Source organism: Ambystoma mexicanum, chromosome 1q, assembly GCF_040938575.1.
Source record: "Ambystoma mexicanum isolate Mex_15411 chromosome 1q, UKY_AmexF1_1, whole genome shotgun sequence".
Taxonomy (NCBI): domain Eukaryota; kingdom Metazoa; phylum Chordata; class Amphibia; order Caudata; family Ambystomatidae; genus Ambystoma; species Ambystoma mexicanum.
This window is the reverse complement of record NC_090922.1, coordinates 394,961,339-394,987,904: the sequence shown is the minus strand read 5'-3', so window position 1 is coordinate 394,987,904 and position 26,566 is coordinate 394,961,339. Positions and strand designations below refer to the sequence as shown.

The 26,566-nt window shown below is 46.0% G+C and overlaps 1 protein-coding gene across 1 annotated transcript in view; it reads right to left on the bottom strand.

The window, feature by feature from the left end:
- The window catches only part of FTO (FTO alpha-ketoglutarate dependent dioxygenase), a 2,588,464-nt gene that overhangs the window by 1,953,005 nt on the left and 608,893 nt on the right, over window positions 1-26,566 (bottom strand). Inside the window, exon 3 of the mRNA XM_069639585.1 lies at window positions 3,090-3,726. Coding sequence (XP_069495686.1) covers window positions 3,090-3,726 — 637 coding nt within the window. The remainder of the gene's footprint in view (window positions 1-3,089; window positions 3,727-26,566) is intronic.

Below are 26,566 nucleotides of genomic sequence, written 5' to 3'. Positions count from 1 at the left end.
GAGACGAGAATGTGGCAGGCGACCAGGGGCCTTCATGCGAGAGCTTGAGACAGAGAGGCTGGCAGCAAAGTCGGCGAGACATCAGGCCAAATGATTAACGATGACCCCGCAAAATACAAAAACGGTCAAAAATATCTAGCAAGTCATTAGCGCTATGCTCATGTCTTTAGTACAATCAAGACTTTCATAGAAGCTATTCTGGAAAATATTCTATGTGAAGACCGCAGGCAAGGATTATGCTTGCTAAAAACGTACTCCTCAATAAACCTGCTAGTTCGACAGGTTTGAGATAAAAAAAATCTCTAAAGCTCGGTTCACTGGCCCAATCAGCCATCTTCATGATATCCTCAAAGCGGACTTCCACGTTATATGACTTGGAGGCCATGGCTCCTCACACCAAGTGAACGCTGAAACAACATTAATTCACTCCTGCCTGCACTAGAATCCATCTAACCCAATGCAAGAACATCTAGGAGGACACTGCCTTATAAGGTTTCCGGACTGAGATTAGCAGCTCACCCCTGGCTTCCAATCCCAGTGCCTCTGTCACCACACCGTAGACTCTCATACATTGCACTACACACAACTTAAGGTGTTCTTCAAAGGATGGCTATGAAATCAACTTAAAATTACATTTAGTGACTCTAGAGGTTTGAAATAGTACTCCATTTGGGGAGTATAATCCCCCCGCTTAATGTAATGCTCGAACATCAGCAACACTTCTACAAGACACGAGGTACAGGAGGATTGTCAGCTTATCGGAGGGTGCGATAAACTCGAGTTCAAGACCACAGTAATTTCCCATCATGCTGCATAGCGTGCCGGAGACTGAGTCAATAGGCAGAGCCCTTTAACAATGCAAAGGGTTGTTCTCCTACTGGAACACTGATCACCAGGTAGTGCCGTGTTGAAATTGCAGATCGATAGGTGTTCACTGTCCTGTGCATTCTCCGATGATGCAAAAACCACCCTGTTGCCTGAATGACCTGTCACATTCATATGGTGTCCAACCAGTGTGAATTCTCTCATGGTTTGATAAGTTTCTCTTTTGCTTAAATCGCCTGTTGCCTTCAGAACATCTATATGGCTTTTCATCAGTGTGAATTCTCTGAAGCCACAATAGCCACTGTTTTGCTTAAAAAGCCTGATCACATGCAGAACATTTATGTGGTTTCCCCCCAGGGTGAGTTCTCTGATGATACAATGGAGCGCCCTTTTGTTTGAAAGCCATGCTACATTCAGAACATTTATATGATGTCTCCAAAGTGTAAAATCTAAGATGTATCAATTAATCAGCCTTTTACTTGAACACCTCCCTCCATGATTTGGCGGCCATGTTCACATATGTATATCCTTCTAAAATCCAGAATATTTATATCACATTCCCCTGGCACAGTATCTTTCTAGGTAATTGTCACCACCTTAAGCACATGTTTGCATACATGCAGTATGTGGAAATAACTTCATTTCCAAGGCGAGGTCCCGGTTAACAATAACACAGGTAGAAGGAACCTTGTTCTTAACCTTCATGCATATCTCAGGGTACTTCAGGTCTGCACATACCAGCACAACAGCAAAGCTGTCTTGCATTTGCCCCTTTCTACATACTAACTTCACTTACCTACCCACTTCTCTTTAGGATTCTGTAGAGTGCTTGGCAGCTATGCAAATGGCAGCAGAGCGTGGTATTAATCCCAATAACAAGGCAACGCAACAAAACAATAGTAGAGGGGAATAGCAGAAAATCGTATTTCCTACCTGCAGTTACTCAATTTGAACACATTCTGCTGTGATAACATCAACCCCTTTGTCTACAGCAGGGTTTCCCAAACATGTGATTGATGTGCGTTGCCAAATTCTCCTTTAGCAACCCACATTACCCAGTGCAGTGTCTGCCCCAGGACAATTTCGAACTGATATAGTTATTCTAGGAATTCATAGCCTTTTGCAGACAGGGATGGGTTTCGGAACCAGGAATCTGATTGCCCCAAAGACAAAATAAGAATTGGTATGAACAGTGGAAAGACATTTTAAAAAAGGCATTTAACGACTTTATTGGTGATATTGAGTCAAGATACTTAGTTCAAACAATTTCATTAATTCCGTCGTCAAATCATTTCCCTGCAATAACTATGATAGTCTACTGGGGTTACAGTAGAAACAGTTCTCACGATGTTAGGCACACTTCTCATTAACAAGTACACCATTTGGATATGAATGTATCAATAAAGTAGGCTGAGAACTCACAGCTTTGTGAACAGCAGTGTGAGTTACCATATTATATATGGGATGGGTTAGCAAAAACACGCTCACATACTTTTATAGTTGCATTAACAGAGCTAACAGGCCTGGGCTAGAACTATCCTAAGTGAAACCCCACAGGTACACCCTTGTGGAAGGTCGGCCCTCCATGCTCTGTGCAAAGCCAGCGGGATAGACAGTGAGCAGCAACAAGTCCCTATCTGACAAATAGCTCTCATGAAGGCAGTGATGTCAGCCACAATAAAAGATTTCACAAGCCTGCCAACGTACACCTGTGGGAGCCTTGTGTGGGAATTTGACAGATGTTGGGTTACTTGGCTCAGGGTCTATGAATACATGTTAGCGGTTGTACGCGATATAATCGCTGTAAATACCATCGAGGGTGACTTGATATTTTGTTTAAAGCCACCAAACACCCTCCTCAACATATTTTAAGACGGGTGCAATTACATAAGCAAACTCCAGTCCTAGAATATTTTGGGGAAAGTGTTGGATAGTGCCTTTAAAAAAAACATTGAGTCACCCTCGTTATTTCCAGGGATGATATCACTGGATCCAATGTTAGCAACCATTAATGTCTATTTAAAGTGTTGTGGATCATGCCAGTGGAAGTGAATCTATGGTGCAACAACTCTTTTTTTCTTTAAGGGAAAGGGTGTCAGGTTTTATATAATAAATAGTTCCAATAGTACACTTGCAGTGGCAGGCAAGCTTGCAGATGCTGTCATGTGTGTGTGTATGCATGCAACGCGGGAGGGGGCTTTACGGATTTGCAACGCTTAAAAGGAGACAACAAAATAAGCTCTCACTTCATCTCTAATCCCTACCTTTACAGCTGTAACTGTACACGGCCACCGTTGATCTCTCCACCAGGTTCTCGTCGTGGTGCCAGCTAACCGCCATTTTCCCCATTCCAAAATAAGGCTCTTCTTTCAAGTAGGTCATTTGCTGCGGATCCATATAATTGATCAGGGTTACATTAAAGTTTGCCCTGTTGCTAAGGCTCAGCCCATCAGGAATTTCAGCATTCAAATGTTCTTGTCCTTCCACAAAGTGAGCGGGAACTGAGGGTTTAGCGGCCACAGAAGAGTCTTGGCTTTCCATGGGCTCGGGAGCATCATGCGGCATAGCCCGGGTCGTTTCCACGTGCAAATAGTCATTAAGCTTGGTTAACGACCGACAGGCCTCCAACACTTCATTGTTGCAATAATTTATCTCATCGCCATCGGTAGGCCACGGCACAGCAAAAAGTCGCGTGTTCAGGTACTTATACGTGCAACCTGGCCTTCCAATCAGGATGCGTGAAACTGGGGTGAGCAAATCTTTCCCTTTGATTCGAATCAGATCTTGGAAGAAGCAGCCCTGTGCCAGTAGGGTTCGAAAAGCCTGCTGAACGCCCTGGTGTAGGTCACCAGGCACAATGCTGGCTTCTTTCAACAGCAGTTTTGGATATTTAGTCTTGTGCTGATGGAAAAATGAAATAAAAGTTAAATGCGATCACTGTGACAATTCTAGACATTCCAGAAATGACCTCAACAAATCATGCACCAAAACTGACACACACACACATCACACACAGACATTTCAGTGTGCATTGTGCGCTTTACAGAAAATGTTTATTACAGTTTAAACAACCCCTAAAAAATAAATAAACATGATTGCTTTCTATGAGGGAATATTAGCCAGACATTCCGAGAAACCAATGTGAATAGGTTCTGCATGCAAATTGAATGTCATATGCCATCTAAATCCACAAAGAAAAACAGCATAGGGTACAAAGAACATCCAACGTAATGAGGACGCTACTAGTTGCCTATGTTTATTCTTAGTTTCTATCAGCCTAATTTCATCTTGGTCTTTATGTCCCATTCTCTTTTTTTTTATTTTATTTTTTTTATTTGAATTTTTGGTCTTAACACATTAACACCATTAAAAACAATCACTTAACAATCTCAGTTTTCCCAAAGCCTGTGTTCTAGTACCTTGTCCACATCATTCGAAAAACCTGTTTACTGGAGCTAGACGAAGTATTCATAATGTGAAATGGCCGCTGCTCCTAGGTCATGGTGGTATTTGTGCAGGGGAAGTAGCCAATCTAGGTTTGCAGTCAACAGGTTAAAGTTAAAATTTTCGTTTGGTCCCACCTTTGTTTAGGCTTCAGAAAAGTATGGTATGTCTTTATGTATAATCTCAAATAAATAAGAAAATCAGTCTACTTTCACACATATGGAAAAACCTATGTGCCAGTGAACATAGCTTGAAAGCAGATGCAGGGACATTCTGAAGCCAGACCTCTGCAGGGTACCTCGTGAATTGTCTCAAGAAAGTGATGCTCGTGGAGTTCTCAGAATTGCTAGAAGTATTGCCTTGTGAAAGAGTGCAGGAGACCCTGCGCCTTAGTTTTATCATTGACATTTCATTGAGCAATAAAGATGGCGGCCAGATATTTTAATATGTCAGGTAACAGTGCTAAGAGGCAGACTGCTACACAACTATTTGTACACACCAATCCTGTAGTTCCAATAGGTTGGAGTCAATCACATACCCCCCCAAATACACCATAATATACTAACGTCATTGAGCAGCTCAGATCATCCCCCCTTCTGGGATAAAATGGGACCATAGCTGGATGCTAGTGTGGGTATTAGGAGTACGGCGTGTTAGGAGATATTCAGAGCATCGTGGTGATGCGATGGGGATGGGGGGGATGGCAGAGAGGAAGCGAACCACAGCCAGCGGAGTGGGGAGTGGAGTTAGAAGAGAGAGGACTGGAGGTGGGTGAAAGAGGAGTGGAGCTGGAAGAACGAGAAGTGAAGGTGTGGGAGAAGAGTGGATAAACAACCAAAGGGAGTTGAGGAGAAGAGAGTAGAGGGTGAAGAGAGGATTAAAGTGGATGGAAGAAAGTGGTGAAAAGGTGGGGAGAAGAGAAAAGGCAGATGAAAAAAGGAGGGGGCAGTGGCGAAAGAGAGAAAGACCAGACCAATGAAGGAGATTGAAAGCAAGAGGAGGAGAGACAGAAGAAGGTAGTAAGGACAGGCAGAGAGTCCCAAGAGGACAAGAGAAAGAAAGACATCAAGAAGGAAATTAAAGAGAAGAACAGAGGTGAGAAAGGAGAACACAAAAGAGGAAGAAGGATGATGAGGAAAGAGGTAGGAGATGGAGGAGGAGCTGAGGTACGAGCTATGTCAAGGAATGGCAATGGAGGTTGAGAGTAGAAAGTATAGGAAAACGGTGAACATTGGAGTGGAGAAGGAGACAAGGAGGAGAGGTGGGGGAGTGTGTGGAGGGGAGAGGAGGGGCAAGAAAGAATACAGAGGGTGGCGATTAGAAACTAGGAGTTGAATTACATTATCTGCAAATGTGTCACTGAAAGCGGAGTGAATAGTCTTTTACAAAATGCTACTATTTCTACTCTTACTGCCATGCAAACATGTGGGATTAGCATTGCCCCTAGATTGCTGGGGATAAACCCCATTTCTAGTGCTACCCCAAGTAAGGTCACTAATATTTGATTAACTAATTTTTTTAAATAGTTTTAATATGTGCTGTAATGTATTTTCAGTGGTTTGTATGCTCTGGTATTCCCATCTGAGATCAAGTCACATGTCACAAGCGACTCTCAGGGACAGGGATGCCCACAAGCTAGATGAAGAGCAACCCAGTAGTAGCTGTGAGGGGCCAGCAATGCGAGGCAGACAACGTTTGGATGATTGTTCAAAATATGCTATTTTATTCAATTATAAATGTTATCAAACACCTCACTATCCCTACTCTGATGAGGATTTCCCTCCCTATCAAAACTAAAGGGAAACACTCTAACACAGGATGTCTGCCCCTCACACTTAAACATCAAACACACAAAGGAAAATATATAAGAATTCAAATAACATCAACATTGATATTTGCAGTCTCACTTTTGATAACCTCTGAATAACCTGGATGAGCTCTTCGCCAGGATTCAGGGTAAATTCAGCCTCAATGTTCAACAAAAAGAAACAAGGAAATCCATGAAGGTAATACAGTCGCATTCAGTTATTCATGTCTTAAATGTGAAAGTAAGATTTTGTTAACCAAAGTTCCAATGACAGAAAAGCTTCTCCTTTTGGTGATAAGACTTTCCACTTCACAAAAATAGCATCAATGTCATTCCCGGCCACAACTTCCAGTTGTCTATGAAGAATTACCACGGTTCAAAGGAAATATGACTTCCGTAAATGTTAATGAAGCAGAGTTCCTGGTTAATACTTAGTATGTCTATCTTTACAAGATTAGGAGTCACAGTAGGTATCTTCGTCAGGATGACTTCACAGCACTTCTACTTCCGCTTCAATAACTTAAACTTCTTAAAGAGTATACCATGAGGGCCTACTCCTTTGCCTCATAGTATTCAACCTTCATTTGGGCTACGTAAGTTTCACAACTACTGACAACAAGATACACCACCACAGCTTCAGTATATTGGCACTCTTCCTCTTAACAGAGGGGCAGCCTCTTTGCCTTCTTTGTCTGCAACCAACAACAACCTAGGATTGTCTTTGGAACACGCTTCTCTCTTCCTTCTTCAGTCTTAGGCACTGTACATTGTATCAACTTCAAAGAATATTTCTAAGCAGCAAGTTTCCCTTCCCTGGTCTTGCCTTTATCCCTCTGCCTATTGCTAGCCAGAATAATTACTGAGAATCTTTGGTGCCAATCTCTTGGCTTCAGGTAATGCCTGTATACTTCTACACTTGTATCTTAGGCAATGCGGACGTTCTAGTGGGCTCTGTGTAAACTGTTCTTGGGCTTTGGGATAGGCTAGTTTCAGTATCAATTGGAGAATACTTAGTTCGCTCTTGGCTTGGGCAACGCTTGCTCTAACCAACTTCAAATACAATGTTTAAACACTTGACTTCTCTTCGGAAGCAAATGTTGTCGGCATGAATAATGATTCAGAGGCCACTCTTCCTCTGAGAAGTGTAATTGGGCACATGTGACTACTACATATTTTACAAAGTTTCGCGAGTGCTAATTTTCAAGTGTCCCATTGTTAAAGAACCAACAAACAACTTTGCATCACTTCTACTCCTATGCATGCGATTATCAAGCTGTATACTGTTGCCGGCAGTGCTAGAGCAAGGAATCAGAACGCCAGGTTTAACTCACCAGCTACTGAATTCCTTTCTCCAACTGTTGCACAACTTCTAAAAATTCTGGCTTCACTTGGGACCCACGCCCTTCCTCGCTGAAGGTGTCTCTGGTCCGGCTACTCAATTAAGGAGCTCCTCTAGCTCCTGAGAGCCACGGCTTCACGACAGCTGCTCGCCACTGTCTATGGCATGCTTCCTGCTGAGCAATTTCTGCAATTAGGCTCACATGGGAAAAAGCAGCCTTCCTGCATGCCTTCCGCTGCAGAGCCTATGCACATTATAGTTTGGGTGTACAGGACCCTCACAGGACCAGCAGGTGAAATGTGCCGTATCAAAGTCCCAGCGTCCCTTTGGTTCTCCCACTTATGCCTGGATTGCCAATGACGCACCTTCCTTCTGCCTCTGCTACTGCTGCATACACACGGGCCATAGTTCCAGCTCCTTCTAATTGCCTGCACCTGAGGGGACCTTCTAAGTCTCTTCGCTTCACTCAGGTGTGGGTTATCAGGCTTAATTGCCTGACTACTCTACAGCATGACTCTTTAGCACTCTTCCTCGTCCCAGTACCTATGGGATTATGGGACTTGTAGTCCTCAACAACAAAGTTAGTTCTTTTCAATAACTGCTTGGTTGTAAGGGTATTTTCTATTTCCCTTAAGGTTATTCAAGGATGAGCCATTAAAATGTGTTGTTACAGAGGAAGATTATTTATTTAAGCCAATATTTCTAAATTCCTTTCCATTACACCTTTGGGGGTAAGGAGAATCTTTATCCTGAAGTACCTTGAATGGTCTTTCTGATGTTAAGGCTTGTTCAGGCATTTGTGCACAGAGCCACAGATCTTATGCGTGGTTCACATATATTGTAATGACAATAAGCCATTACCTGTTTTGGCAACTTTAAAAGGATCTCCCTTTTAAAGGACAAATACAGCGTCTAATCGCACAGGATCTTCTCACCACCCTGGGCCTTGTCTGCTCCTAGGTGATTCTACCACAGAACACCACCCCCAAGGTCAGGAAGAGTCTTCCTTTCCCTGGCCACCGGGGAGAAGACTTTAGCCAGGGGTTTAGTGAGAGATCCCTAGGATTCTTCACATAGTATACAGGGCTCTCTGGTTGACTAACCATACAACCCAGTCCAGCAGCTACAGTGAAGTCAAGAATATATGTCATGTGCCAACCCACAAAATGTATATGATTAATTTAATGCACTTATTTAACAGTTTATTACCCCTTGGGCTCTCTGTAGTCACCGCTAGCTCAGTGAGATAGGCGCTTCATACTTCCCCATCCCGCTAGGGCCATGCTCATAAACTGCTTCTATGACCTAGGAGAAATAACCTCACAATTCCCCATTCAGCTCAGAGAGAAAATACTGCTCTGCTTGCCCACAGGCAGACATACCACTGCATGGCTCAGGAGGATACCACTGCAGCAACACTTTTGCCTGACCTCAAGATGGTAGCCTGGGGTTTTAAACCCTCAGCCATCATGAGAGAAAAGACAAACAGAACTTATTACCAGGAAAGGAAGAATTAATCATTCCAGCTTGTAAACACAATGGGAAAACCCAATACATCGGATATCAACTGTTAACACCGGAAGTGAAACAAGACTAAACCAATTCCAGAGTCAGATTAAAATGTGGCGAGAGGAACGGCAATCAGAGGCTTTACTGACTAAACCACACAATCAAGCGTGCTATATAAAGTCATAGGATACTGTAGAAAGAGGCACAGTCAAGGGTATGGATTCAGAGACAGGAACAGTGAAGCGGGAACCAGAGGAGGAGAGAGCTGGAAGCCCACTTAGGGCTATATCTCAGACATGGGTGGAGACGAGGACCAAAGGAAACCAGAGTACTGCAAGCCTATAAAGGGGCCACATCCCAGACTCTCAAATGAGCCAGAAACCAAAGAGAAAACCTAAAGCCCATTAATGGTTGAAGGCTTTGACCCATGGCCAGTGTGCGAGAATATCACAGCCTGACAAAAACTAAGCACGAGGAAAGGCATACTTGCTGATAGCAATGTTTCAGAGGTAATACCTTAAGCAAGGGGGAACCTATTTCCTGATAGGAGTGTGTTATATAAGGATCACTATTGAGTCAGGAGGGGGACTCACAACTAGAGGGTGAGAATATACAAATCACTATGGTACCCTAAGCAAGGGAGATCACTTACTTGCTGGTAGGATTGCCAAGAAGTGAGCAGGGCCCTATATCTCTGGGATTGAGAAGACAAGAAGTGAGCTGGGCAATATAGTCCCGACACTGAATTTTGATCCAAGAAACAAATGGGCGTCAAGGACGCATCCAGCCAGCGCTGCATACCTGTTCTTTTTCAGTGATCCATCGTGACTGGATCAGACTGGATACGGACGTCATGTAGAGCGGGGCATCGGCTAAGCACCCCCAGGAGGGTGAGAACATACTCCCAACATCACGTGAGCACTTCCCCTGTATTACTGTGGCGTGAGGACAGTGCAAACACAGGCAGGGGAAGCAAGGCATTATGTAGACATCCAGAGATGTCCCAAAGGTAACAGGCTTGAAACAGGAAGAGAACAGGCCGGAAGGAGGATCTGGCAAGGTTGAGGCTGGCAGACTGGGAGGCAGGATGAATGGGCTAGCAGCTGATGTATGGTCAGGCAAAAGTTGACCAGGAAGGCAAAACAGATGAGATGAGACAGGCAGGAAAGGGCACGACAAGGCACTTTGATGTTCTTTTATTTAAATAATAAGGAAAAAGGTCTATCTCACCCTATCGCTATAGGGGGATGCCCTGTTGTCATGAAGACCAAACTCAAAATGCCCTCAGTCCAAACCTAAATCTACCTGACCCTACCACGATCAGTAACAACTAAAAGTGGTGAAAATAAGGTTTCTCTTCTGGCCGTCTCCCCTTGACGATTTGTCTTTAGGCTTTCTCATTCTGTTGTGTTCTGTATGGCTTGCCGCGGGTCTAGATTGTTTTTTGGGAGTTAGTGAAGATTGCATGTCCATAGTCCCGCTTGGAGAGAACTAGTACCTGCACCAGAGTAAGGTACATACATCATCAAGGGAAAGGATGTGTCTTACGAAGGAGATGTAGCTGTATGTTGCATGGGTTCCAGACAGAAGCTATGTGGTGTGTGAAGGATAGGTTGTGGTCAATGTTGAAGCATAGGGACTTGACTGGTGTAGAGAGGGACATTTATCCATTGTCTGTGATAAATTCTTTTATCTGGAGGGTGATGTTGGGCTTGTGTCTGATGGGACAAATGAGGAGGTATTACATTTTGGATGGCTGGAGTTTTAAGCAGTGGGTGGGCATCCAGTGTAATCGTCAAGGGACTGTTTTTGAGGGTGAGGAGTTAATTAGGGGGAGTATATCTTGAAGTATATTTCTGTCTTGTCTGTGTACTGGTGAAAGTGGATGTTGTGGGTGCTAAGAGTCTGCCTGAAGGATTTAATTAAGCTCCTTCAAAATCCCCGAGTTAACCATCCTAAGACTATTTGTTGAACATGTGTCCACCTAGAGTTTTAGTTAATGTAACGCTCACCTGACTCCCACGGAGGCGCTGGCCTGGTTCGCGCTGCTGTGACCTCTTCTAAGGTAATGCGCAGGGTTCGGAAGACGGACTGGACCAGGCCCCCCAAATCTGGCTTGTCTGGCTCGCAGAAGTATCCTTCTGTAGGCGAAAATAGGGGATTAACTGTCTGCGGGGTAATGCAATCAGCCTCCCACTTTCCCCTCTCACCCTCCTCGAAACCCTTCTGTGATTCCTCGTAGCGTCTCACCTTAGGGTCTGGAAGGACGAGCTCTCCATCCTGCTTCTGATGCAGGGGCGCGTTGGTATCCAGTTACTTCACTGGATTGTCGGATTGGTGAGAACCAAACTTGCTTGGCTTCCAGGTAAGTTTTTTTGATAAGAGGTTCCCCTTGTGTCCATGCATTAATGTACTAATGCTAGTGTCTTTTTCCCCATAGGGGCCGGGGTACGGAATGCCGGGGAACAGGCACCGACCCGAGATGAGAGGTGAAATCCTTGTAGAAATCAGGTAAGTCTTTAATGAGCGTTTTTTGGTAATGTCTTTTCATTCACTCATTAACGCTGATGTCTCTTTTTCCCCTTGGGGGCCGGGGTCCGGAAATGCCAGGATGCGGCGCGGACCCGAAATGAAGAGGGAATGAATCAACAGGTAAGTCTTAACATGGAGATTTAGCTTTCCTTATTCCCTTCTCTCTCTCACCTTTTGTTCTGGTCTTTTTCTCCCTAGGCGCTGGGGCGTGACTGCGAATCCGGATGATCGCTGCTGAACTGGAGGCGCCCTGTAAAGGTGAGTGGAATGCGGCGCTGCAGCCATCGACGCGATGAGCTTTTAAATAAAAGTCTTCCTTTTCAGGATTGTCGGCGAGATGTCTCCGGGATGCGGATTTAGCAGGTAAGGACTTTTCCTTCTTCTGTTCTCTTCTTCTCTGCCTTTGCAGGTGATCCAGGATGCTGGCAGGCATGGCAGAAGTCAGGATGCAGGAGCAGACACGGTGAGCGTCCAGCTGCTAGATGCAGAACAATGCGAAGCACGTGTGGCTGTTCGGGTGGGGTTTAAATAGCCTTGGAAGAAGTTCCAGGCATGTATCCTTCCTCCAATCAGGTATGTATCCTTCCCCGACCATACCCGGATGGTAAATTAGTCCCACAGGTAAAGTAGTTCCTTTCAGGCCTCAAGGAGGCCGGGATCCTGCAGCATGGTCTGCATCAGGTAAGTGCACCCAAGCACTTCCATAATGAGCCTGGCGCCTATGGCGCCAGGACACTGTCCAAAAGGCCCCTATATGGGGTTGCTGGGTCCTTCCTTGGGGACTGGATGTCCGCTTTCGGGGACGCAAGGCTTGAACCGGCTCCCCGGGAGCGGGCATCATGACAGTTAAATCCCCTTTGCCTTATAAGCATTCAACCAACCCCATCCTATTGTTTTGAAAATAAAGGTATTAAACTTTACATCTGTCCCGCATGTTTGGTTGATACTGTAAGAGGATTCAATTGAACACTACAGCTAAGTCAATGCCTAGTCTGGGATACTGAATGGAAACCCTTATTAATATATCTTTATGTCCAGTTCATGCGTTCTGGATGACTACCCCTATATAACACCCCTCTCTTGGAATCCTCCTGACCCCACTGAGCCAAGAAGTAGTTCTATTTTGCACGTTTAAAGGTTTATTTGATAATTTAAACAATAGATATATATATCACACTTTATAATAAATGAATAATTGAATATCACACCTAATCTGAGCAGTAATCAATAATGGATAGTCTGGCACTAGCACACTTGTGAATAGGAACAGAAGAATAAGGTGGTAGAGAATGCTTTATATAAGTTCAGATGGATGTAATGTTGAATGAAAATGCAATACAGAAAATACTCAATATGATTTCAACAAAACAATGTAATCACTTTTCTCTGGCAATCCCCTCCCCCCTTTATGCAATGCAAGGAAATGGAAGGAAAGCACACAGTTCTCAGAAATGCAATCAACTGTAATCCAGTTCACCCCAGCAAGCTTACACTACAGAAGTTGGAAACACAGGCCCAAAATGCTTTTATAAGTGCTGGCAATGAAGTGAAAAATATGCTAAAATGCTTTTAATTCCCTCTAGAGGTTCCGGGTGAGTGGTATCTAGTTAATATTAGTCCAGGCTCACTCTAGCAATGATTCAGGGATGGTTCTTAAGAGGCAAACGAATTTTTTAGCAAGGAAAGCAATGAACTGCTGTTTTCACACGTGGATAAATTTGCAAATCGCGGCAAATTCGCGAGTGCGTTTTTTGCGATTGCGGCAAAAGTGTATGGAATAGGAATGCGGTTCTAGGTTCGTTGAGAAGCTAAGATTCTAAGCTTTCAGAGGAAAGTTACTGCAAGTCTCTAAGACAAACGGTCACGGAGATATGAGCGATTAAATAAAGGTAGTTTTTCGGATTTGGAATGTTAAAATTCAAAGTGACAAGTGCAGCTTGCAACTAGAAAATGACAGGTGACAGCTTTACAAATGACAGGTGACAGTTAGGAGGCAGTTCTACTTAGATTAAAATAGATTGAATTATATTATTTTAACTAGAAGATTGGTTCTGCACAGTTCTGCTGGGTACTCACAATATATTTTGGAAATAAATGGGCCTCGCCACGGATCTTGTCAGGTTTTAGACTGGACTCTGGTCTGGTCTCTGCACTTCACAGTGATCTGGGTCAGCTCTCTGGTTCTGCTAACAGTGGTCTGGGTCAGCTCTGCTCTCTCTCTGGATTCTGGAGATTGATGGATTTGAAGTCTGGATCTCTGGATGTGGTATGGTCCGGTAGAGCGCGTTGCAGCAAATGGAATTGAATGTCCCTATCTGTCCTGACTGTCTGCTTTTATGTGTTTTGAAAATGGGTGTGTGTGCAGCATCACTAGGCTCTACCCCTCTCCACTTGTCATTGGCCACTTCCTCCTCTTCCCCTTGAGTGGGGGAATGAAATGAAGTGTCATCATGATGAGGTCTGTTTATGGTACAGAGAACCCACCCCTGTCAAATTACACACAATCTATATTTTGACCCAAAAGACATATTTGCACAGGTACACATTTGTTTAAAATTACATGCACCCATCACATATCACAGGAGGTATACCGTGTCCAAATCTGCTATTCCTGGAAGTTTGCATTGAGAAATGGCAACATATTTCACTTTTTGGTCAGGTTACCAATATCAGATTCTTACTCAAATTTATACACATGTGCGCAAGGAGTATGGACATTACTTGATGAAGTGTCAGATTTTGAACATGCATACATTTTAAGTAATACCCTCTTAACTGCTAGTTTGCCCCCAGATCATGCCACCGGTTCTAAAAACCTCTTAAAATGTGGGCAGAAAAATCACAAGAATTATGGTATCATTTAAATAATTATGACACGTCCGTACTATGAGTTATTCATCTTTTTCTAAAACCATATTCTGGCTACAGGGGCGTGTCTTTTCAGGTCACATGGTACAGAAACCAGTCTTTCCACTTTCTTCAAGCTCAGCCTCTGTCTCCAGTTTCTCCCCCTCCCAGTTTCTGCCAAGAGGAAGCCATTTTTATTACCCCTGCAATAAACCATCTGCCTGGGCCCTGGAAGGCCCATTGTTCAAGAGGAAGCCATTTATGGCCACTTCCATAAACCCTCTGCCTGGGTCCTATGTTTAGCCTCTAGCAGCCCCTTGATAATCCAATCAGAGAAGTGTCAGATCCCTTTTGGTGGGAGCAGCAAAAGGCAGGTAAGCATGGGAACACAGCAGTTGTGCAAGTCTCAACTACTGTCGGGGGTAGCTGGTGGGCAGAATTCAGTTCCTTAAGCCAGGCCCCAGCTAAAATGTCACTTTTTGTTACCCAGTTTAAGTCAAGACAATGTTTACATAGGCAGCTAGAATGCTGATTCTAAGTTCAAAACTATGGCATTTCAACAGTGACAAACTATGTGCCACTCAAAAGTAGGTCACTCAGTTAATTTAAACATTTTCGATTTTTGGTAGTTTTAAATCCAGTTTCAGTTAGGCTGCTGCAGACCTGCAGAGCTCAGCCAGTCTTGTTATGAACATTCAAGTCACTTCAGAATATAACTTTACATTGGATCCACCTCTCAGTAAGTCTTTCTTTGGCATGCTTTGGGTTCATCTATTCAGTTTTACACATATAAAAAAAATCTGGTGCTGTTTTAAAACGCCGGCTTTCTGATAGTGGTGAGTACTGGTACTGCACCCATTTTTGGGATTTAAGAAAATGAGTTCCCCACAATTCTAGGTTGCTTTTGGCAATCAGCATTGCCATTCCCAATGGTTTCAGACTACTGTGTGGGTAGTCCAATGGTGGTTTTAGGCAGTGCCCTTCTGTGCCCATAACATCGGCAAAATGGGTGGCAGCCTATTCTTCATGCACTTCCCTGGGCATTTTCTGGGAAGCTCTGGCCATCATGATGTTTTCAATGCCAGTACTGCACAGTTTTTGAGGTAGGGCTTGGATGCGTGGATAAAAACATCCCACAATACTTCATCACACACAAGATCATTTTCATAGTGACTTGGTTGATACAGCCACTCCAACGCTTGGATACATACAAAGTATGTCTTAACATGAGCAAATGCCATGATGGCACCATGAGAAGTGCCAAGAAGTACCAAGACCAATGATGGGACCGTATCAGCCATCTTGAAAGACCTGCAGCTCTGTAACAAGTGCAACAGGCTGAAGGTTGAGACACACTTATTGGCTATTTTGGATGAGACATAATAACAGACCTCACACACTGAACACAAAATATGAATAATAGAACAATATGCAATTTAACAAAGAAAGTAGCAATACACTAAATAAGCAATGCTAGTATTTATGGGCGGGTGACCTGCAGGCATGCAGTCCCCCTTTATTGAGAAGCCCTCTTCTCCTGGGTCTATCTCATGTTTCTCGGTTTTAACGCGTTCATTGGCCTATAGTCTCTCCTCTGCCTCTGTTGCCACTACTTCTAGGGATGACAAGGTCATTTTACTCCACACCTCCTGGTACAGCTTCAAATTCTTTCTATGCCCCTGATGTTCACTGGAAGAGGACATTGTTCTATGGGCTCTAAACACCTGGTGTGATAGGGTCAGAGAGGTGTGTGGAAGGCCTACTAGGGTTAACGCCAGAGCCACTCCTTGCCAAGAAAACTAGCCCAAACGTAGCAAGCCACTAGGCAACCTCATCCAGCTTAATTATCACAGCAGAGGGGGCCAGCTACAACCGCCTTCTCGGGGAGAAGTGGTCGCAACACCAGTGAAAGATAGGGTGCAGAGCACCTAGTAGCGTTCATAAACATTTCACCTACCTATGTGGGGGCCATTCAAAGCCATCCTCTTTAAACCAGCGTCTCTCAGCCGGGGCAAACTGACACAAACTAGGAGACTGACTTTGGCAAGCTGCCATTGTGGAAGACCAGTTCACCAAGTCATGGAAAAGGGGCAGGGTTTTTTAATATTTTGATGATTATAATTCCGGGAGGAAAAGGGCAGTCAGAAGTTGGCTCAGAGAAACAGCAGGTAACAATAGCTAATAGGTGGTGAAGGGGGAGGATAAGATGGAGGACAGGGAACAGGAAGGTGTGGGTTGTTCAGGTGATTTCAAAGGAGGACCAGGTGGAGGAAGGATGGAACAGAGGCGCATGGAGAAGACCTTTTGGAGGAGTGCGCAAGGTGATTTGTTATTAGTGGAAGAGAGTGGTACTGGAGTCTGAGTGCTCGTGAACAATGTGTGAGTGAGAATATTAGTGAGAGCTTTGAAGGCATCATGAGTTAGACATAGACAACAGGTTCAAGTTTGTTTAACAAAGTTTTATTAACTCCAAAGGCAGGATGGAGTAATGCCTACCTTGCACCATTCTAAGGTGGAATTTCCCTACCTAGAGAAAACTAAGCATTGTCTGCGTCAGGAAGTCCAAAAGAATCACCTGTCTGTGTCCAAAACCTATACTTACCCTCACAACTAAATGCAAACAATGAGTAGGGATGTCAGCATCAAAAAATGAATAGTTCTCAAAATAAAGTTCAGAGCTTCTTCCATCTCGTGGCTTGTAATCAGCTTCCCCTTCCTCAAGTGCAGAACAGTTCACAAAGCACAGGGGCTCCCTACACCAAGAGTTCAAATCTTCCAGCTTTCAAAATAACACCAGACTTCAAAATACCAAAAAGGTTATTGCAAAACACAAGCTTCTTTATGGATGTTTTCAATGGCTTTTACATTCAGGGGCACCCGGTCTAGGCGCAGTTCTTGGACCACACGGGCCACCCATCACAAATCACGCAACCAGTACCCTTTCTTGACTGTTTTTCCATCAACACCAGTCCACTGCTTCTCCTTAACAGTGATGCTTGCTTCATTCACACATGTCATACTCTCCTGACACTGTACCGTGGCTTGGTTGGCCACCATGCACTTGCTACACTTGAACTCTCTTGGCTTTGGTTAATGCTGGATTTTTCATATCATACAGTTCTTTGTGCTCGCATGGCTTTGCTAGCACTTGTTTCTCTGGTAACACAGTTCCTTGTAATTTGGCAATGGCCAATGCTTGGTTTCTCATATAATGCAGTTCATAGTTTTAGAACAGTTCATAAACTTCCTTTCATTAAGATTCACAATCTTTCTTTCACTCCCCTCAAGGATCAAGAGTGTTCACAACTTGCTTTCATTTCGTTCAGTATTCAAATTGCCTTACATCGGCTTTGACTCACATTGCAATGCGTGCTTTCGTTTAAATCATTGTCCATTACTTAATGTCTATGTCCACCTGCCAACCCGGTGTTCCCCCTTTTGGTTGCACTCACCGGTTAGATTTATGGCTTCTTAAGAGGTCCTCTTCCACCACGTGTTCCATTCTCTCAGTGAGCTAGCTTGCGTCTTCTCCCAGCGGTCCTCTGCTGTTCTAGCACATCCAGCAGTGGTTCTTCTGCGACTCAGTACTTACACGACCATTCCCCTCAATCACACCAGTCTCCTTCCTACGGCTTGCCACTGGCCTCCAATGTCCTCTACCTCTTGTTCCTGCTGCATAAACTCTGTACTTTTCCACGGGTCTCGAGCTCTCCTCCTGCCACACCGCCTCATCGTAGTGGTCTGCCTGCACCCAGCAGTGCGTGGGTGTTCTCCCACTGCTGACTCCATTTCCATCTTGATTTCGGCTTTTAAAGCTCCTGCCTCCATGCTTAGCCCAGAAAGGACTAGACTGCTCACCACAAAAGCGGTAGTCCTGCTTTATTCTGGTTGTCCTCCTCTTCTCAGTTCTTGGCTGGGGTCAATATGTGTCTGCATTAACAAAATGAGGAGGTGTTGTTCTAGTTGTTCTCGTCTTCATCACAGTAGTATACTGGTGTGTTTTGGGGAATGTTTAGGGGAAGAAAAAGGAAAGGGCTGTCAAAAGCCTTTAGGGATGGTGGGGTGGTTGTAAAAGAGAAATGGGGGAATACCATGTCTCACCCAAGGATGCCCTCTCTCCAATCACCAAGTCTCTTCCACCTAGGTGATCTTCCCTCGCATATCCACCCCCAGGGTCAGGATCCCAAAGTGATGGCCTTTCCCTGGCCACCCAAAAAGGAGATACCGGGAGAAAAGCAGTGAGGATGCCCTCAGGTTCCCCACAGAGCGTATAAAGTCATAAAAAGGTGACTGGGGACGTGAAAGGAGCGGTATACAGAGAGAGGGTATGGGAGAAGTAGTAATAGTGTGGAGGAGGGAGTGATAGTTTGGAGGTAGAAGTAGTGTAGAAGAGGGAATAGCAGTGGTTTGGAGAGGAGAATAGTAGTAGAAGTAGAAGAAAAGGGAGAGAGAGAGTAGCAAGGAGTAAGATAGGAGGGTGGAGGTAGGCAGTACAGAGAGGAACATCAGACAGACAGAAGAGGAAGTGCTAGAGAGAGAAAATATGGTGGGTGGAGGAGAGTAGGAGGAGACAACGGAGAGAGACGGCTAGATCCAGGAAGAGAAATGGTCAGGCATGTAAGGATAGAGCCCTAATGGCTGAAAGGCACCAAATTCACATCCCAAGTCAGCTTGGGGACTTTAGGGTCCACACTGATGGGTTCCTGATGGAAACGTATATAAGGCGTTCTGTCTTTAGGCCATCACCGTTAGACAAGATAGATCTTAGTAGGGGTCAATCTGCAAGGACCATCCTGGCGTTGAGCGACATCTGGGTTACGGAGGGAATGCCTTTCTCTATATGAGAAAGAGAGGCAATGCCTTTAGAAAGACCTGGACGACAAAACCAAATAAAAACCCTTGAACTATCTTTGAGAGTGGGTGTGTGCTTGAAGTCATCTGTGACACTGGAAAATGAGAACTATTGCTCTTTTTGCTTCATAGTTAGAAAACCTAGCCTCTTCATTGCTGGGTTGATGGTTTCTCCCTTCTCTTGCAAGGGAGAGCAGCACTGCTGACTGCTCATCACCTGCCATAGATAGAAGATATAGGAGTTACATAATAAACCCTAAGCCCTAACCTAGCTATCCTAGAGTGCCCTCTTTCTCTTCTCTCTTTCATTGACTGGACAAACATTACTATGGGATGAACAAGTTACTTTCCTACCTGGTAACGTTCTTTCGATGGGATGTTCCTCCGACGTATTCCACATCTATCCCAGTAATCACCATAGCTGTGCTGCTTCGGAAACATTTTCGGCGTCTGCGTCCTGCATCGATACGCCCCTTCGAGGACCTCCTCCGGCGGCCGACGTCACCGGATGTTATATGTAGGATGCACAACGCCCGTAGCCTCAGTTGTAGTTTTCTCCCAGAACGTGTGGCACCAATCTTCTGCCAGTATGACTACAAAAAGCCTTGCGGAAACGGAAGCTGCAATCGCACAAGAAATTCTGTAGAGGGGCAGGCTGGGAGGGTGCGATGTGGAATATGTCGAAGGAACATCCCCTCGAAAGAACATTATCAGGTAAGAAAGTAACGTGTTCTTCGAGGGGATTGTGTCCTCCGACGTATTCCACATCTATGACAGACTCCCAAAGCAGTACCAACGTATAGAGGTGGGAAAGGAATTTAGAATTTTAGTATGCCCATTCAAATTGCAGAATAGAGGACCGCCTTACCAAAGGACAAATCTTGCCCATGGATAGAATCCAGGGAGTAGTGTTTTACAAAAGTATGGACAGAGGCCCATGTGGCTGCTTCACAAACACTACGAATGGGAACATCCCTCTGCAGAGCAGTGGAGGCAGCCACACCCCTAGTAGAATGAGCCCGTAAGCCCACCGGAGGGTCCTTACCCGCCAGACAGTAGCATTCAGAGATTGTCAAGATGATCCAACGGGACAAGGTCTGCTTAGAAACAGCTCGACCCAAACGCCTTTCAGCGTATCCCACAAATAGCTGATCGTCCACTCTGACCCGGGACATGCTTGAGATGTAGAAACTTAAAGCTCTCCTAGGATCCAACCTATAGAGCCTCTCCTCTTCCTTACCAGGATGTGGAGGAGGATAGAATGCCGGAAGAATTGCCTTCTGGCTCAGATGGAATTCCAACACAAGCTTCGGAAGAAAGGAAGGCCGTACCCTAAGGACAACCCTGTGGTTGGTGCAAAGTGCCTGCAACTCACTCACTCTGCGTGCGGAAGTAACTGCAACTAAAAATACAGTTTTAAAGGACAACAGTCTCAATGGACAAGAATGTAAGGCTCAAATGGAGCTCCCACCAGGAACTTTAAAACCAAATTCAAAGCCCATCCCGGCACCTGGAAAGGCAACGGTGGAAACACATGAATTAGCTCTTTCAGGAACTGAGAAATCAAAGGGATTTTAAAATAAGAACATTCCTCAGACGAGCGCTTAAATATGGACCGTGCCGCCAGATAACCCTCAATGGTGCCTACTTGCAGGCCCGTGTGGGCTAAAGAAAGTAAAAAAGACAAAACCAACGGAATGGAACATTGGAAAGGATCCACATTCTGTACCCTGTACCAGTCACTGAACTTCTTCCAACGGCAACGGTGCAGGGATTTCCTTGCAGGCCTTCTGGCCGAAAGCAACCCCTCCATCACGTCTTCAGGGAGGTCCCAATCCTTATATCTCAGCCTTTCAGATACCGAGCATGAAGGCTGAGACACTTGACCTGTGGATGGAGAACTCGACCCCCCCTCCCGTGAGAGCAGATCGTCTCGGTAGGGAAGACGACGTGGCGGGCAGATGGACATGTCTAGATGGTCCGGGTACCACGCTCTCCTGGCCCATCCCGGAGCAATGAGGATCATCCAGGAACCGAACCTCCGCAACACCTGCGGAATGACAGGGACTGGAGGGAATGCGTACAGCACTGGTAAGGACCACTCCACTACGAACGCGTCGCCTAAGGCTCCCCTTGGAAGAAATTCCCGCAATCAGAATCTTTCGCACTTCTGGTTGACACTGGTGGCTAAGAGATCCACTTGTGGGTTTCCCCAAAGGGCGAAGATCTCCAAAAGAACTTCCTGAGCCAGCTCCCACTCGCGAGAGACCATGCTCTGCCTGCTCAGAGCGTCCACTGCAGCGTTTTAGTCTCCGGCCAGATGAACTGCCAAGATCGAAATTTCCTGCTGAATGGCCCAGAACCAGAGCTGCATCGCCTTTCTGCACAGAGGGAGAGACCCTGCCCCCCCCCGCTTTTTGTTGAGGTAGTGCATGGCCACTGTATTGTCCGTCAGAATCAGGACATTCTTCCCCCGCACAGATGGCAGAAAAGCCTTCAGGGCTAGCCTGACAGCCCTCAGCTCCAACAGATTGATATGGAGTCTGGACTCCGACAGAGGCCAACGACTGCTGACTGTCAGCTCGTTGGCATGAGCTCCCCATCCCATGAGGGATGCGTCCGTCACAATCGTCACCTCCGGCCAGGGTAGCCAAAATGAAGCCCCCTTCATCAGATTGCCTTTGACGGCCCACCACAGAATATCCTGGGCGACCGAGGGCGGCACCTGAATGGGATCAGACATCCAGCCGGAGGACTGCGCCCACTGCATCTTGAGAGCCCACTGCAGAGATCTCATCCGCAGCCTGGCCTCTGGCACCAGTAGAATGCAGGATGCCATGAGGGCGAGCAACCTCAAGAATTTGAACGCCGGGAGACTCTGGGCATGTTGAAACTTGTCCATCAGCTGCAGAATGTGATGAGCCCTCACCTGGGGAAGCAAACACTGCCCCAGGGATGTGCCAATCACTGCTCCGATGTACTGGAGCCACTGGGTAGGTGTCAAATGAGACTTCAAGTTGAGTGAGAAGCCCAGCTTGTGAAGGGAGTGGCAGGTGACCGACAGATGATCCAGGGCTTGCTCGGGAGATCGCGCCCTGATCAACCAATCATCCAGGTAGGGGTAGACGTGAATCCCCCCTTTCCTGAGATACACTGCCACCACCACCATTAGGTTGGTGAAGACCCTCAGGGCGGAAGTCAATCCGAACGGCAGGACCCTGAAACTGAAAATGCGAGTCGCCAACCGCGAACCTCAGGTTCTTCCTGTGCTTGGTATGAATCGGCACATGAAAGTAAGCATCCTTGAGGTCGAGAGACACCAACCAGTCCTGAAGTTGAAGGGCCTGGAGGACTTGAGAGAGAGTAACCATCTTGAACTTGTCCTTCCTAAGGAGCTTGTTCAAACCACACAAGTCCATGATGGGTCTCAATCCCCCGTCTTTTTTCTGGATCAAAAAATATGGGGAATACCATCCCTTGTTCCTCTCTGCTACAGGCACCAGTTCTATGGTGCCTTTCTCCAGCAGGAATTTGATTTCCTGCGCAAGGAGCGTATCCGGACTCTTTAAAGAGAGGTTCCCCGGTGGATTGTCGTGAGGCCTCTGCCGGAAAGGAAGACAGTACCTGTGGGCTATGATCTCCAGAAACCACACATCTGAATTGATGGCACACCATTCTACAAGATGCTGCGCCAGCCTTCCCCCAACTGGCTAACCATGGGACATGGCCTCATGACTGAGCGGAAGCGGCTGTGGCAGTGCCTGAGGGCAAAGAGGCAACTGCCCGAGCGGCTTTGGCACCTCGAGTACCTTGTTTCCCACCACTGGTACTCCTACGTTGGCCCCTTTGACTGGCAGCTCCCCTCGATCTACCAAAGGAAGAGCAGTATCGAAAGGAACCTCCACTCCATTGCTGTCCCCTAGGATGAAAAAGCGGAGGTTGACGTACTGCAGCGCTCAACGACTTTGCTGCAGCTTTGGAGGTCTGCAACCTCTCAAGGCTCTCGTCAGCCTTGCTGCCAAAAAGATGGACACCATCAAAGGGCATGTTGAGAAGCTGGGACTGTACATCAGGAGCAAACCCCGACTTCCTCAACCATGCAAACCTGCGCATCACGGTGCTCGCTGCCATGGACCGGCTGACACAGTCTGCCACGTCCAGACCCGACTGAACGGATTCACACATGGCATCCTTGCCATCCTGAACGAGGGCAAGAAAACCATCCCGTTCCTCCCCTTCGGGAATATGTGCAGCCGCCAAAGATGCACAATTCCACAGAGTGTGCGTGAATCTTGCAAGAGCACAAACGGAGTTGGCTGGTTTTAAAGCCATACCCCCAGAAGAAAATACCTTCTTCGCCCAACCATCAAAGCGTTTGTCGTCCCTATCAGGAGGGATTGTAGGGTACGCCGCCTGCTTGCTGGGGCCGTAGCCGCCTGTACCACCAAACTCTCCCGAGTGGGGTGCATGGACAAGTAGCGGGGGTCGCCACTGGCTGGATGATATTTTTCGGTAATGACTTATTTACTGCCGGAAGACTCTCCAGAGCAGTCCAAGCCGCCGCCACCCTTCTTTGTAAGGCCATATGAAATTGCAACTCCGGGTCAGTGGGTGGACCTTGGTCAAGGATATCTCTCAGGTCATCCTGCAGAAAATCCACAGGTGGAGGAGACCACCCCAAATACTCAGTCACCCTCGACATGAGACGCCTGTACGAAGACTCTGCGTGTGTACCAGGCTCAGGCCTGCCAAACTCAACCTCAAAAGGCGTTGAGAGCCTCGGCGTCGATGGCTTCCTCGGAGGCGGAGCCTTGAGAGAGTCCCTCGACAGACATGGCGCCGATGGCGTCGATGCCTTCTTAGAAGTCCTCACAGGCTCCAACCGTCTCGAGGGAGTCGAGGACCGGTACCTGGAGTGGTCAAGGCTCGAGCGATCTACCTTATCCGATTGGGACCTCGACGGCTCCCGATGATCGCGCCGACCGCCCAAGCCCAAAGGCGTACGAACGGTGGCCCTAGCGCGTTCCTTGCCGGCTTCTCTCAAAGGCGCGGACGGAACGGAGCCCTGCAATTCGAAAATCGCCATCAACTCCTTACGAACTGCGTCCCATTCCGCCGGAGATGAATGCTTGTTGGGACAAGCTAGCCGCCGTCTGGCAGCGTCCTCGGACGAGGACAGGGAAGGCGACCGGTGATGGCGCTTCAGTGAGTGCCTAGAAGAGGTAGAGGAATGGCGGGAACCACTCCGGGGCCGAGACCCCCTGGACTTACGCCGACGCGGAGAGCCGCCACTCGAATCGTCGGTCGAAAGCCCAGCAGATTTCGACTTACGAGGTTTGGAAACCCTACCTACAGATAGCTTCTTCTTCCGCTCTCGCAAGGCCTTCGACATCAAAGACTGGCACTCATCGTAGTCATCGTTAGCGTGGCTCTCGCTGAGGCACCACAGGCAGACGTTGTGCGGGTCCGTAAGCGACATCTTGGAACCGCAGTCCTGGCACTTCTTGAAACCCGACCGGGGGGTAGAAGAAGACAAAGACATATTTCACAAACAACCAAGTTTGAAGAACCGATTCAACAGAAGAACCGAGGCGTGCCGAGATTCCAAAGCTAACATGTTCGCGGAAAAAACGGAACTGAGGCTACGGGCGTCGTGCTTCCTAAATATAACATCCGGTGACGTCGGCTGTCGGAGGAGGTCCTTGAAGGGGCGTATCGATGTCATCGACGCAGGACGCAGACGCCAAAAAAAATTCCGAAGCAGCACAGCTGTGGAGATTACTGTCATAGATGTGGAATACGTCGGAGGACACAATCCCCTCGAAATATCCGATTTAAGAGGTGCATGGACTCAGGACAAACAATTATGGTATTGTAAAAGAAGCAAAAATGGGTAGGAAAGCATGTCAGTAACAGTTCAATGTCAGAGACATCCCACTTGCACCACCAGCATAGCATGTGGGGTAGCAGATGTTCTTTATATAACACATTCCTTCAAATGGAGCTTCAATGACTATGAGCCTAGTTATCATTAAAGGTGGCCAACAATCGTCAAATGAATTACTGCCGTATGCATACATGTTCTACTTTTAAGCATCAGCACGTATCCTCCTCCAAAAGATGTTCTGCAATGTTCATCCTTTGTCTGAGTTTTGCACAGCATTTGACACTTTAGGTGTGGTATCCATCCCTTTTTCTTTGGAACCCACCCCTTCGTAACCCTATGTGTTTTCCCTGACGTACTGACAGACACACAACCTTGTAATTTTTTTATGGTTCATGTATACTATGAGTTCATTGATCAATTTGTGTGGTCATTGTATATACTCACATATCCTTTGTGTCTTTTATTCAGTTAACATTTAAATAAAATATTTTTGTACTAATTTGTATTATTGTTGCTGGTGCTTTTGAGGTGTTGTTGGCCTCTACTCCTTTAGGTGTTTGGTTTGGCACATAGCCCCTACTCTAGGTATCCCTTGCCCCCCCATCCGTGTCATTATTGCAGTCATCAGCCACTTCAAGCGCCTATCGGGTAATCTTACTTGGCTATTCTGCCACTGACTTGTTTTAGGCATGTAAATCAATAGTTTTAATTTATCGTGTAATTATGTTACCTAATGGTACACCCTTGTACTCGTCCTCTAGTCTTTGTTTTCAGTTATAATTATTGTTATCCAAAATAACGCAAGTACTGTCTTTCAGGGAGATGCTGAGGAGTCCAACGTATTGACGACTACCGTTGATGTCACTCAGATGCTCGAGGTACGTTTCAGGACAGTTCCGTCGCCCTCCTATGTGTCTTCTTTTTTCAATTTTGTGTTCATTACTAATGAAAGTCCTATGTTTCAGGGAGTCGATGGAGCATTAGTCCAAGAAGAAGGGGGAGCATGCAGTTACGGGTCGGCGCAACAGCTTGCAGAAGTGTGCACCGCAGTTACATCGTCCCTTGATGTTCTTATGCATTTCGAGGTATGGATACTGACAGTTCGATCAAGCGAAATCATATGACGTGATTACATCCGCTATACTTCCTTCTTTATTAACGCTAGTACTATGTTTCAGGGAGATGACGGAGCTTCTTCTACAAGAACATCACCCCTAGTAGTTGATGCAGATCTCTGGGTGGTGACACTTCCAACGATCAAGCAAATCGAATCATATTTACATATCCATTATTTATTTTAGACAACTGATCATTTGTGCAGGTCTATTTAGATGAGCCGTTCACGCCTGCACAAAGTTTCTGTTCTTTTTATCAAAATAGAAAACCATACTAATGCAATTACTGTGTTTCAGGGAGTCACTGAAGCATCATCTTCAATAATATCATCAATGGAAGTCTATGAGGAGCCCGAGGTATGGATCTTGACAGTTCCATCTAACTAGATCAACAATGCGTGAATAATTGT